The 13,476-nt window shown below is 44.5% G+C and overlaps 2 protein-coding genes across 2 annotated transcripts in view; one reads left to right on the forward strand and one right to left on the reverse strand.

The window, feature by feature from the left end:
- Window positions 1-770: 770 nt before the first annotated feature.
- On the reverse strand, window positions 771-9,421 carry LNP1 (leukemia NUP98 fusion partner 1). Its single transcript, XM_014947194.1, has 3 exons — window positions 9,174-9,421; window positions 2,742-2,987; window positions 771-1,101 (listed from the first exon to the last, which is right to left on the reverse strand). The coding sequence occupies exons 1-3, from the start codon at window positions 9,321-9,323 to the stop codon at window positions 886-888; spliced, it is 612 nt and encodes a 203-aa protein (XP_014802680.1). The 5' UTR covers window positions 9,324-9,421; the 3' UTR covers window positions 771-885.
- A 3,499-nt stretch (window positions 9,422-12,920) lies between these two features.
- Window positions 12,921-13,476, forward strand: part of TOMM70A (translocase of outer mitochondrial membrane 70 homolog A (S. cerevisiae)) — a 24,689-nt gene continuing 24,133 nt past the window's right edge. Inside the window, exon 1 of the mRNA XM_014947200.1 lies at window positions 12,921-13,246. Coding sequence (XP_014802686.1) covers window positions 12,980-13,246 — 267 coding nt within the window. The 5' untranslated portion in view covers window positions 12,921-12,979. The remainder of the gene's footprint in view (window positions 13,247-13,476) is intronic.

Raw genomic sequence — 13,476 nt, forward strand, 5'->3', positions numbered from 1 at the left:
AGACTAGGGTTGCCAGAGAAACGAGAATCATATTGCCAGTGGCAGTGAGGGAAAGCAGAGAGAATTGAGACATTAGGAAGGTGTAGAAAAGAACTCTGGGGCTTCTCTTCTATTAGTCCTGCAAATTTTGTGTTGAGAGAATATGAAAGAAAAAAGATACCTATTTCTAAGTGAAAAAAAGAAAGAAAGATAACTATTTCTAAATGAATGTCAGTGAATGTCAGGGCCAGAAGCAGGTGGCAGTCTATGTATACTTTTTGCTTCCTAAACCTACCAGTAAGCCCATTTTCAATTAGAAGAGAAACATGAGGCTTTGGATGACTTTGCACAGTTCTGTAACACATTCATGCCCTTCTCTTAGAATCATAGAATCATAGAATCATCTAGGTTGGAAGGGACCTTAAAGATCATCTAGTCCAACCATCAACCTAACTCTGACAAAAAAATAAGTAAGAAATAAGCAATAATAATCACTAAACGATATTCCTGAGGACCATGTCAACCCATCTTTTGAACATCTCCAGGGATGGTGCCTCAACCACTTCCCTGGGCAGCCTATTCCAATGCTGGATAACCCTTTCCATGAAGAGATACATCCATATTATATGAATACATCCACCACTGTCCTGCTGCAATGCTAAATGTGCCTGAAACCCTCTTATGGTGGTTCATTGCTAACTTGGATCTTGCTCCAGATACACCAGTATGACAAGGGTCCCATGCCTAATGGAGAAAGTACAGACAGGAAGTTAGTAACATGGTGTCACTGCTGCAGTTGAATTTTACTTTTATTCTACAGGTCAAGGCTTATTCTAGCTAACAAGCTCCTTTTAGTCAAAACAAAACACGAATGCTCCCTCTGCTCTTCAGGGATAGTGTTAAAATTCATTGTCCCAATGCATTGTAGCTGCCTGTGCATAAATAACTTTTCTCAATGCTTGCTTGTGATGGAAACTGTTCGTTGTGTTTTGCAGGTACAACATCTGAACCTTCATCTTCTTTCTGCTCTCTCCTTGGCTCTGATTTCTCTCCCATTCTCTTGTGAGACTTGCTTTTTCTCAAATGCAATCTCTCTGTCCTCTCCTTCGTGCCTTCAGGTTGCTAAAAGGCAGGAGAAAAATAGCAGGAAATTAAAATCTCATTCTTTTGTTTCACTAGTAATGTATAATAAGATATTCCAGTTACCTACCTCAGCCAGATCAGCTTTAACATGATGGGCTCAAATTCAAGGCCCCAGCCAGTCACTCTAAAACTCAGCAAGAGACAACATGCTTTTGATTATACTCTGCATCTGGTGGGAGGGACACCTATATGGAGGGCTTGAGAGGGAGAGAGGAGAAAGGAGGGGAGAAGGGAGGGACTCTCATATTTCAGCCCAGATTCCATGTTTCTGTCCTTTCACATGATCCATCTGTATGTGCCTGAAGGCTATTCAGTGCTAGCTGCAAAGACCTCACTGAAAACAAGTGCTGAAGATCATGAAGTGTCCTCAAAGACACTCTTGCCCACTCACAGACTTTCTAGCCATAGACACTTTTGAGAAATGATAAACGATAAACCAGACAACCACTGGTGAGTGCTGGCAAATGAGGCAATGTGAGTGAAGTTCCAAATGAAATAAATTGTGAGTAGTTCCTAAAGGGGAAAAAGAAAATTAGAGAATGCACTTGAAATCTTAACAATTGCATAACAGAGTTGTCATCACCATAATTCTGCATATTGTGAGAGGACTGGGCATGCAAGGATGATTACTGTGGGACTGATCATGTAATGATGATGGTTATTGAAATGAGATTTTTTTTCTCTCTTGTTGTTGCACAGAATGTCTGCAAAGGGAGCTGAAAATTACTTTTCCATACAAAGCTATGAGTGTCAACAAATAGAAAAAAAAAGATACTTCCCTCAAGTGTCACTCAAGCACAGCTTTTTCAACAGGGTGACTTAATTTGACAGTGTTCTTCTGATACTTAAGTGCAAGTCAGCATTTATTACTCTTCCTTCCATTGTTTGAGACACCAGATAGTGTGTATCATAATAATAAAAATGTGTTAAAGTGTCATAGATAAAAGGTTGTTATTCGTTACTTCATCAACACAAACTATACAGAAAATGCTCATGCTTCAGGACAGAATGATGAGGAGAAGAGAAGGATGAAATGGGGGCAGATCCCCTGCTGGCTGCATGCCCTTACAGAGAAAATACATTCAGCCACTTACAGCAATGGTGGCTGCTGCAGCTGTGTGGTGATGCTGCAGGAAGCAGATGGATGGAGTCCCAAGGGGTAAAAGAAAAGCCTCGGAAACACCGTGATGTATGGCAGTCTCACAGATAACATTATATATGGTCAAACCAGGTCAGCAGCAGCAATAGAGCTGGGTCATATGGCAAGAGTCAAGCAAACCTAGTTTTATATTGTCACGTTTTGTTTGCACAGCCGTAGAAACCTCTGAAAACATTGCTGCAGCCAGTGCAGTGTCTTATTTTGAAGATATACATTTTTTAATAAGTCTAGATGGTAACACTACATCAAGAATCCTCATACTAACAATACTATCACTTCAACCTTGCTTGTACTACTGTAAGGACCACATCATTTGAGAAATTCTAATTCAAGTTTATTTCTGCTCTCCCCCCAGCAAAGCCACAGCAATTACAGCAGGGATAAAGCTGGCCCGCCTGTTGGCTGGTTGGTTGTCATTTTTTTTTTCTTCTGAAGTGATCTTAAGTTGTTTTTTACCTACCAAAGAAACTGAACGTTTGCTTTTGAGGTGCAATTGCTTTTCAAAAGACTCTGCAAATTCCTGCATGGAGTTTGATCTTGTCTCTGGGCGTGGGCTGTCTGCTGAAGGTGTTCTGCCTGCCTTCCTGTGGCAGTGGCATTTGACATCTTGGTCTTCTTGAAATTCCTTGGAGCCCTTGAGATGGCCTGAAGATGAGCCTTTGGTAGAAGCATGAAGTCGTGTAGTATGGAGGGAGGAAAGCCTGGCCTGAAAAACAAGAGGTGTCTGTTGAGGACTGAATATTAAAGCAGAGCACACAGGGCAGATTCTCTCTGCCACAGAGTGCTCTCTTAACAATGATGCAGAATGAAGGACCTTGCCCAGACTCCTGTATCTTCCCTTTTATGCACAGGAGAAACACACAGGCACGAGCTTCCTTTCCAGGGGCAGCAGCAGAATTTGCTTTTATTTCTGATTTTGAGTGTCTAAGTTTTTGCATTACAAATGTAAAGTGTGCTGGGTCCTCTTAGTGCCCAATAAAAGGAACTGGGACTCTTCATAATCTTAAGAATTCTGGCCTCATATCTGGTGTCAGGTTCTAGGAAGGACTCTCAAAAAGCAAAGACCCAGACTTTTGCAGCCAGATGAGCCAGATACTAGGTCTGACCCACAGGTGCTCCAGGTCTTATCAGATGTTTGAGTTCATTTAAATGTGACAGGGACCAGTGCTCACCTAGTTGTGCCAAATTTGCAGCATGGCCTACATGCAGATAAGATGCTCTATTGTCCAGGTCTGAATTTTCTGCTGGTTTCTTGGGCATGTCTGTCCTGACTGGATGAGGGAGCGCTTTCGGGTCACTGAGGGACACATCCCTACCATGGAAGTGGTTAGAAAAAGGCTTCCTACAACTACATTTGTAGAGCTAAAGTGAGGAGGGAGTAGCCAATTGGCTAGTTTCCATTTGGTTCAGTCTTCCCAAGCCTGACATGCAGATAAAAACCATTGATCTGCATGAGCTGTGTTTAATTGGATGTCTGTAAAGGACGTGAAACTGATACAGAACTTCTGTGTCCTGTGGAGTCATGTATTGGCAGTTTTAGAAACAGACAGACCTGTAGGCCATCACATACAGCCCGGCATGCTCCAAACCTTGCCAGCTGTTGATTTTTCAGGGTGAGTAGATGAACACCAGTAAGATACAGATAGTGAAAATTGTGAGGGAGAGATGGGAGTTACCAAAAATGAGACCCCCACAAATGTCAGGTTAGGGCATTCCAGGCACCCAAGCTGCTGCATACATGTTTGAATCCATATATGTTTTGTATAACCCTGGTGCTAAGCCTTCAGCTACTGAATAACCCTAAGAAGCCCTGCTGGGTTCAAGAAAGCTGTGATTGTTTATATCAACTGAAGCTCTATCCCACAGATCCTGAAATGATAAGAAAATCCAGGAGAAAACCCTACACTCTGAGTAGGGTTTGTTGGGGCTGGTGATGGTGGCGTTTGTTTTGGTTTTCTAACAAGCAACAGTGGAAAGCCAAACCAGCTTGGTGTAGTGGCCACATGAATCTACAAACCTTTGACCGCAAGGGACGTGAAATATCTTCTATGTACATTTGCATTTATGCTGGCCCAGATGCTGTTATAAATGTATCAGCACAACAAGGACCCGTGCAGGCTTTCTCTGAATAGTGAGGCTGTGCATCCATATATTTCTGAGTACATCACATTAGATAGGCTTGATGACAGGTGCTAAAAATAATAAATCTTACGCCTGACAGAAGGACCTAATACCGAAGGGGTTTCCTGTCATATGGCACTGGTTCAATTTCTTTTCCAGACAGAAGCTTACTTCAGTAACTAGTATTATGGACTGCCTCTGAGAGTAGTGGTAACGATTTCTGCCACACTATTTTCACTTTGGTTTCAAACCAATCAATACAGCTGTAATTTCTGTAAGGTCATATTGTATTGTTATTTTAAAAAGCATCAAAGCAATCACATTTTGCTTGAGGGACAGGAGTACACGTGCTATGTCAAGTTCAACAAGCTAAATGTCTTCTGTTGCATTTTAGTGATATCAACATATATTGTTTCCTGGAAATAAAAATTGCCTCACACTAAAAATTACTGGTATTTGTTCTTAGAGGGTTTGGGCGAAAAAAACCAGGAGGACAGCTGAAACGGGGTTGCTATTTTATCAATGCTGTTTTATAATGTTTGTAAATGTTTTGCTTTACTAAGACATTGCTTTTTAATTTCCCTTCACAGACAGAATTACAGTTAAGCCCTTAACAAAAAGACTGCAGTTCACATACTGACATGTATGTATATGGCACAGGCCTTCCTCTGAAATGCGTTATCTGCCTCGGTGGACTAAGGGTAAAGCTACCATACATATCTATGCAATCATAGCACCATGACTGTTCTTCCTCTCACAGTACCTTTCCATGATATGTACCACCATAGCTAAGAAGACAGCTCGCTCGTGCTTGTTAGCATGTTGCTGTCTTACAGACACAGCCCTAAAAAGGACAGGAGTCTTATCACAACCACAGAAGCATGAGCATTTCATGGCTGATAACTTGCACAGTATATGAGTCTTCTTTTAGTTTTTTTATTTAAAGTTTGACTCTGTGGAGAACTGAAAGAGTCATAAAATGAAGCTCATCAGTGTATCAGATCCGGCACTGACTTTAGATAAAATCCATATGGCTTTCTTCCTGTTTCTTAGATTTAATACATGCATTTAATACATGCATTTGATGCCAAATTGATTGCTTGGTAACATTGTAAATAAGACTGCTTTAATTTATGCTTCCCCTCCTGAAGTCTCAGCAGCTGCTGACAACAGAGATTGTCCCTGTGTATGCTGACTCTGTTGTCCACCCACTGCTGCTGTCTTCCCTTGCCAAAGGTTTCTGAGCCCAGCCCCGGTATCTGCTCCTGCCCTTGCCCCAGCAGCTGCCTCATGCCTACATCTGATGCCTCTTTTGTGAAGTCCTCTTGGTCTCTGGCTCCTAGGATCTGCCCTTGAGCGGTTCTTAAACTGGAGAAGTGGGGAGAAGGTAAAACTAGGGAAACGGCATGGGAAGGAGTAATCATAAATGCTCCCCTGTACCAAAATGGGGATTTTCTGCTAATGCTGGGAAAGCCAGAAGCATCAAGTATGTTCTCAGGGGTTGTTTCTCTCTCCCTTTTCCACTTGAGCCTTTGTGTAAAGAGCAGTCATGCTTAGCATATCTGTTTACACAATAGCTAATCTTTTGCTAATTGCCCAGCTAAAACACCCTGAAAGTACATTAAAAAAAAAAAAAAAGACAAGGAAAAAAAAAAGTCAAGAAATAGATGTAAGTATAATTTGCTTATTTGCTGTCCCAGTTTCTGATGGAGACAAGATAATTACTTCCATCTTTTGGGCTTGATCTGAGGGCTTGCACAGCTGTCAGTAAGAAAATTAATCTTCAGTGTGTCAGCACGAGTGTTCATTGTTTGCTGAAGTTTACACAATGACCCCAGTACTTTAGGGATATCTTGGAACATCTGACATTCAGATGCTGTCCCACAGCTTGCTTTCCTTCCAAGAAGCTTATAGTCAAGCATATATTCCTATATTTTTGCCTAGGCTCCAACCGGTCTGTAACAACAATATTGTGGTAGATGTTCGTCCTGACTTGAGTTTAGATCAAATGCTAGTAACTTCAACAGCAGTCAGTTGCTCGGCTCCCACTCTCAGCTGTTTCTTATCAGACTTTTTTGCTGTGAGCAGCAGTGTCTACTTGAAAATGGGTACATTTATAGGGTTGTAAAACTCTTATCAGTGCTCCTTTGACTCCTATGTTTTTCCCACAACAAAATGTCTGGGAGGTAAGAAACTCTCCTGAACCAAAACGATGGAGGATAACTAGAATGTGTGAAGGAAAGTTGTGGCTGGAGGCTTCAAAAAGGGTATCACAGTTAATGTGTCTAAAGTTTGCCAGGGGAACAAGTTAACTAAAGGAAATGAAAACAGATGACTTGGTTGTCCCCAGGCACTTTTCACATTAATTGTTGGCCCACAGCAATGCTTTTCAGGGGAGTGCAGGTGCAAGTTTTAGCTTGTCTTGCAAGTGACCCAGTGAAGGATGAATATCATTTTGTGTTCCCCTCTGCAAAATGAGAATGACAATAGCAAAAGCGTTTTGCAAAGCTCATCTCAGTAACATTTGTGAGGTATACTAAGATATTGGGGAAAAAAAATAATGAAAATTGTTGTTGCTTTGGGAGTTGTTCTACAAAGCTTTAACCATATTTTGGAGGGTTCTACCATGATAGGATGCCACAGGAGTTTGCCATTTTGTTTGAGGTAAGAGCAGTGGCTTGAACGTCTTCCTACCTCACAGAAAAAAACTGCAAAGACCAATGCACTACTTTGGAGCTGAAAGTGATTTCCAGTGTTATGCAAAACCACCTTTTTGTGCTATAGTGCACATTTTGCTCTGTAATACCAAACCGCTCCCGGTGCAGGTGCAGTTCATGCAGGCAGGACTGCACTGTTTCTGATGCACCGTACACCAGCCCTGGATATGAGACAAAGTGTGCTGTGAGTGCTGTTTTTGTAACTAGAAAGAGGTACTTTTGCCAACAGCTGTGTCAGTCAGAACTTGCTGACTATATTTTCACCAGAACAGCAGTGTTATCTCTACTTACAATGTTGACACAGAAGAAAGGGTACGCTGTGGTCTGCTGTGGAGGGATAAACTTACAGAAGAGACACACTCTGATCTCAGTAATTAATCCTCCTGATTAATAGCACTGTCTGATAAAATGAAGACAATATTTAACTAACAATGATAAGTGTTTTGACTCTTACAATATTTATCATTTACAATAACTGTGTAAAAAATATACATCCAGGAGAAAGTTGTTGGTCCCAACAAGGAGACGCTCTTTCTGAAGGTATTTCTAAGGAATTATTAGTGCCCATTTGTTTGACTTCTATATTTGGTTTAAGACAACATGTTTTAGTACTCCTCACTACCAACTAGTCAGAGATTTCCAAATAAAAAAGCTTCATCTCAAAATTTATCCCCAAATCATAAAAACCCTTCTCATTCCTCCAGTCAATTTCTGGCACTGAAAAATAAAGCAATTGAAACATACATCTTGTATAATACTACTGCAGCAAGAATAATTCGGAGCATTAATGTAAAGGCGAGACATAATTAAGTGTACAGGAAAACTTCAGCTTGTTGAACAGTAATGTCAAAAGTCACTGTCTTCTCTTTCTGTCAGCTAACTTAATCCAGCTTCTAGGTGTTGATTCAGGAATGTAACTATAGCAAAGTATTTGAATAGTTATTAGCCAAGCATTTAAATAGCTTTTGAACAAACTGAATATAAGAACATGCTTCAAATGCAATATATGTGTACACACAAAAACACACACAAATACAGAGACGTGTTCAGCAGCTTCCTGAATAGACAGTGATTTAAAGTAAATCCTTACAGTTCAGTCTGTGTTGGGGCCTAAAGAAATGGCATATGAGTAGATCTCTGAAGGACAAAGTTAAAATACAGTAAAATTAATTTTAAAAAAAACTAATAAACATTCTGTTTTCAGGCATTCTGATGGAATCCATCAGCACAGCTCTAGCTCAGAGTCCGTCTTGCAATCTGGAACCAGGGTGAAATATAACTGTACATAACAAATGTGGCTGATCAATTCGAAACTAACAAAGGAAGGTTAACTCTCCAACCCATCCATGTATTCAAAGAGGGGGGGAGGTGGTTTTAGTCTCGTTTGTTTTTCTTAGCCAAATTTTTTGAAAACGAAAAATGCTGCAGCTTAGAACATGGCAACTCTAGGGGAGGAGAATTTGCAAACTGAAAATATAGTGTGGCAGAAAAAAAAAGTCTGGAAAAGATTAGTTGTTTCTCCCCAATATAATATTGCTTTGTTGCAGCCATAATGATCTAGATATAAGTGAAAAATGGCTCATAAAGAAGCACAGTGTCTTTGGTAAGCCAACTGATGTAGCTGGAAAAAAAGAGGCAGGTTTGGACCACCTAGGTATTTTTTTAGGGCTGAAATAAAAGCAACGGCCTTCAAATAAAGAGCAGACTGGGAACAGCTGCTTTCAATTTAACTTCATTTTGATAATTGGTTGGACAGTTGTGAGCTGCCTTAAAAAACTGCCTCTGCGTGTGAACTCTGCCTCTTTCCCAGCTATTTTGTTGGTTTAAAAATAAAGAACATGCGTGTCTTAAAATCTCACTTCACTGTACAAAGTTGTGTGTCGTGTCCTAATTTTAAGAGTCAGATGTTTTAAATGAGAAGGGAAGGGACTGCATCCTCCAGCTTAAATTAGAAGGTACACCTGCAAACAGCTGAATCCCAGGGAGTAAAGTGCACAGATTCCTGGGGATGGCAGTTAGAAACACACAGAGAGAAGACTGCATGCAGCTCTTACCGGAAGGGAGGCTCTCCTTTCGCTGAAGGGTCGTGCCTGACGTTTCTTGTGGCCTCTACCCTCTTTCTCATCCTCATCGATCAAGTTGTGGCCCCAGAAGCTGCTCATCCATTTTGCAAAGGAAATATCCTCATCCTCTTCATATTCCATGTACAGACGCTCCAAACTTGGGGGGGAGGGTGGAGGGTGTCTCCCAACCAGGCAAGGAAAAGCAAGGTCAAATGCCACCAGCAAGCCAATAGCCTCACCCTGTTCTGCCAACCAGAGGAAGTGGAGACGCCGTTTCAACCCCTCTGTCTGCTCTCCATCGCCCAAACCCCGTCCCACTGCAGCCCTGGGCGCTGTCGAAATGTAAAGTCAATCCTTTCTCGTTTCTTTTCAACAAGGTTCCTTTTAACCTTTCCATGGCAGCGATGTCCAATATGACACTGCCCCAGGGGGGCTTGGTGGGAAGGGAAACGTGTTGGCTGCTCCCCATGTGTTGCTGTTGAATGCACCGACTGTCAATACCAATGGAGAGTTGCCCACAGTTACATGCCTGGGAGGTGCGTACGCAAACCCAAAGTAGGCTTGTGATTTTGAGAAGTGGAATTGACATATTGACAGCGGCCAGAAGCTGGCACGGCTGCCTGCTGAGGCCTAACGAGCTCTGTGGGAGGGAGGACAAATGGCCTGCTCTGCCCACGCTGCCCTCCCTCCTGACTTCTGTTGTCTCTGCTCTTCCTCCGGTATTCTGGAGACATGGTCTGTCTAGGGAGAAGAAAGCTCCCCCTGAAGAAACTGCTTGTTCATTTTTGGGTTATGACGGCCAACATGAACTTGCATCAGCTGCTTTTTACCAGTCATTTAGAATCATAGAATCATAGAATCATAGAATCATAGAATCATAGAATGGTCTGGGCCAGAAGAGATGTCCAAAGGTCATCTAGTCTGACCTCCCCACAGTCAGCAGGGCCACCCCCAACTAGACCAGGTTGCCCAGGGCCTCGTCGAGCCTTTCCTTGAATATCTCCAGGGAAGGGGCCTCAACCACCTCCCTGGGCAACCTGTTCCAGTGCTCCACCACCCTCACAGTTTCATCTGCCGTATCAGCGTTGTGGGAGGCCCTGTCTCACTTGAAGGCACACAGAGTAAAAATGCATTAGATTCCTCCTTGTCAGCCCTGGATGTAAGCCATATAGGCCCTGTCTGTACCACAAAACAGAACCGGGTGGGGATTGTTTTCTGGTCCTGAGACCAAGTGGCTATACTGGTCACATCTACCCCACAGGGCTCTTGTGCTGTGGGTCTCCTTGAGGCTGTACGTGCTGCACTGTGGCTCTAACACTTTGTTGTAGCTTTTGTGTCTTTTTGATGTCAAAATATCTAATATAACAGGAAAACTCTGTTTCAGCCCCTAAAACTGTTGTTTGTATAGTGTGAAGCTGGAAAATATGTTACATACCTTGGGACATGGTACAAGGACACAGAGGAGGGTTTTGAGGCTGTAGAGGAACAGAAGGAAGAGACACTAACTTCTATTGGAACTATTCTAACTTCCTATTGGAAGCAGTCCTTGGTGTGTGCTAGGTAGCTAGAGGTTCTCCCCGGAGAAGAGAAGGCTGAGGGGAGACCTAATTAATGCTTGTAAATATCTAAAGGGTGGGTTGAAGGAGAGTGGAGCCAGACCCTTTTCAGCGGATCCCAGTGACAGGATGAGGGGCAACGGGCATAAGCTGGAACGTAGGAAGTTCCATTCAAATATGAGAAAAAACTTCTTTACGTTGAGGGTGACAGAGCTCAGGAACATGCTTCCCAGGGAGGTTGTGGAGTCCCCTTCTCTGGAGATTTTCAAGACCCACCTGGGTGCAGTCCTGAGTAATGTGCTCTGGGCAATCCTGCTTTAGCAGGGGAGTTGGACTAGATGATCTCTAGAGGTCCCTTCCAACTCTGGCAATTCTGTGATTCCATGATTCCTGGTGCACAGGCATTGCTGTGGAGAAGCTGTTTGGCCTTGGCCAGAAGTAAGCCAAAAAGTTTGTTGGCAAGTTAGCATGATGGAGAATGTGGTTCAACATTAAACCTTGCTCCTTGTCCACAACCCATTTAGCAATACAGATGTAGTAACAAAACTCCAGTTTCATCCATGTAGGGGTAGGTGTGAGGTTTAAGTCCAATACTCTGATGAGGGACTCTTCATTCTGAATAATAGGGGTGAAGGGACCAATTGGTCATGGGAGCTTATGTGCCCAAGTTTTACCTTGTCCAGGGCAGGTGAGACTGTGATTAGCACAAGGACCTGGAGCACACAGGTGTGCAGACAGCATATCCTCAGATGTTGTACATCAGAGCTTGGAGACATAACCAAACCTGCAGCAAGCTGCTTCCTCAGCAGATGGACAGGAGCGAGAGCAATACCTCCAAAACAGTACAGTAAATAAACACCTGAAGAAAGAAAAAGGATGTGCAGGCAGATTCTCCATGTGGGTAAGAACACTGCTGGACATATTCTGACAGCCTAAGGTACATCTGAAGGCCTTTACTGGCTCATAGGAAGCATCCCATGGGTGGAATTTAGGCTGTTCCAGTAGGAAGCTATCAGCATTTTGATACATATTTTCTACTGCATGGTTCAAATTTCTTCTTTTTAACATATAAGACAGAACTGTAGCGCGTCATGTGGAGCAGGAAATGCTTCTGCCACGCTGAGGCAGGTGACATGGAATGATGGGAGAGAGGCTGTCCCACAGCTTCGGCAAAATATGCTTGCGTAAATAGTAATAATCCATAAATTAAGGGAGACACAGCTCCAGCTGTTTACTACCAGGCACCAAGTTATATTGACTCATAGTCCAGCAGCAAAAATTTTAATTGGACCTCTGAGGTATTTGCTTTGCAATCTTACTGGTTTTATTTTCAGTCCTTTTTTTCTTCATTGCACTATGTGTCTTCACACACATTCCTTCCATTTCCCTCCCGCCTACGATAAAATATCTAGGTATGAGATAACTATTGTTATCTGAGTATCAAAAAGTATTAAAGATGACTCCTCTTCGTCCTCAGGTGAGTGCTGCAGAGAAACTAACGGGGACAGAAACAGAAGCTTCCTCTGCCCACAGGTAAGGATGCTGAGTAGCCATAGACTCACATACATAGAATGCATATGTATATGTAGTATATAGAAAATTCCATCATTGCATGTTTAATATTTTTTTAGGACAGATCCAGTTGATAACTGAAAGAGATGAAAAATGTCATTTGTAACAAGGATAATTTTACATTCTACAATTTATAACAGAATTGTAGAATCATAGAATGGTTAGAGTTGGAAGGGACCTCAAAGATCATCTAGTTCCAACTCCCTGCCACGGGCAGGGACACCTCCCTCTGGAGCAGGTTGCTCAAGGCCCCATCCAGCCTGGCCTTGAACACTTCCAGGGATGGGGCATCCACAGCTTCTCTGGGCAACTCTGGGCAAATAAAATGTTCCAGTAAAAGTCCTGGAAGCTTCACCTCAGCCCTATATGTTGGCCGCCCAGAACCTCCTTCTGCACAAAACTAATCCGGACCCAAAGATAGACATTTCAGGGCTAACACCTCACCCCCACCTAGAGTCACCCCGCCCCCGGGGCGCCCTGGCAGGGAGCCGCCGCTGGGGGGCGCCCTGCGGTGACACCGCCGCTCCAGCAGGTGGCGGGGCCGGGCGGTGCGGCAGCCGGAAGTGCTTTGCCCCGACCCCTGCCCTCCCGGCGTTCCCCGCGTGTCCGGTGACCCCTTCCCTGCGCTCCCCTCCCCTCCCGTCCGGCGGGCGGCCGTGTGAGCGCGTCATGGCCGCCTCGAAACCCGTGGAGGCGGCGGGTGGCGGCGGCGGCAGCACCACGGGGCTGTCCCGCTGGCAGCTGGCGTTAGTGCTGGGGGCGCCGATTCTGCTGGGCGCCGGCGCGGTCTACTTATGGGGGCGGCGGGCGGCCCGCCGCGGCGGCGGCGGCGGCAAGGGCGCGAACGAGCGGAAGACCCCTGAGGGGCGGGCGAGCCCCGGGCCCTGCGGCGGAGGAGGCGGCGGGCAGCCCGATGGGCCCGGCCATGAGGAGATGGTGAGCGGCGGTCGGCGCGGACCCTTCCCCGCTCCCCCCCCGCTCTGTGGGAGTGGGCGGCGGGGAGGGAGGGAGGGGAAGGAAGGGCCGCTTGTAACGGCGGGGACGGCAAAGCGGCGGTCCCGGCCGCCCAGGCTGGGTGTGAGGGGAGGGAGCCGCGCTGGGGCGGCGGCCTCCCCCGTGAGGCGCGGCGTGAAGCAGGCGGCAGGTCGGGCCCCCCCCCCCCCCCC

Source organism: Calidris pugnax, unplaced genomic scaffold, assembly GCF_001431845.1.
Source record: "Calidris pugnax isolate Ruff unplaced genomic scaffold, ASM143184v1 scaffold95, whole genome shotgun sequence".
Taxonomy (NCBI): Eukaryota; Metazoa; Chordata; class Aves; order Charadriiformes; family Scolopacidae; genus Calidris; species Calidris pugnax.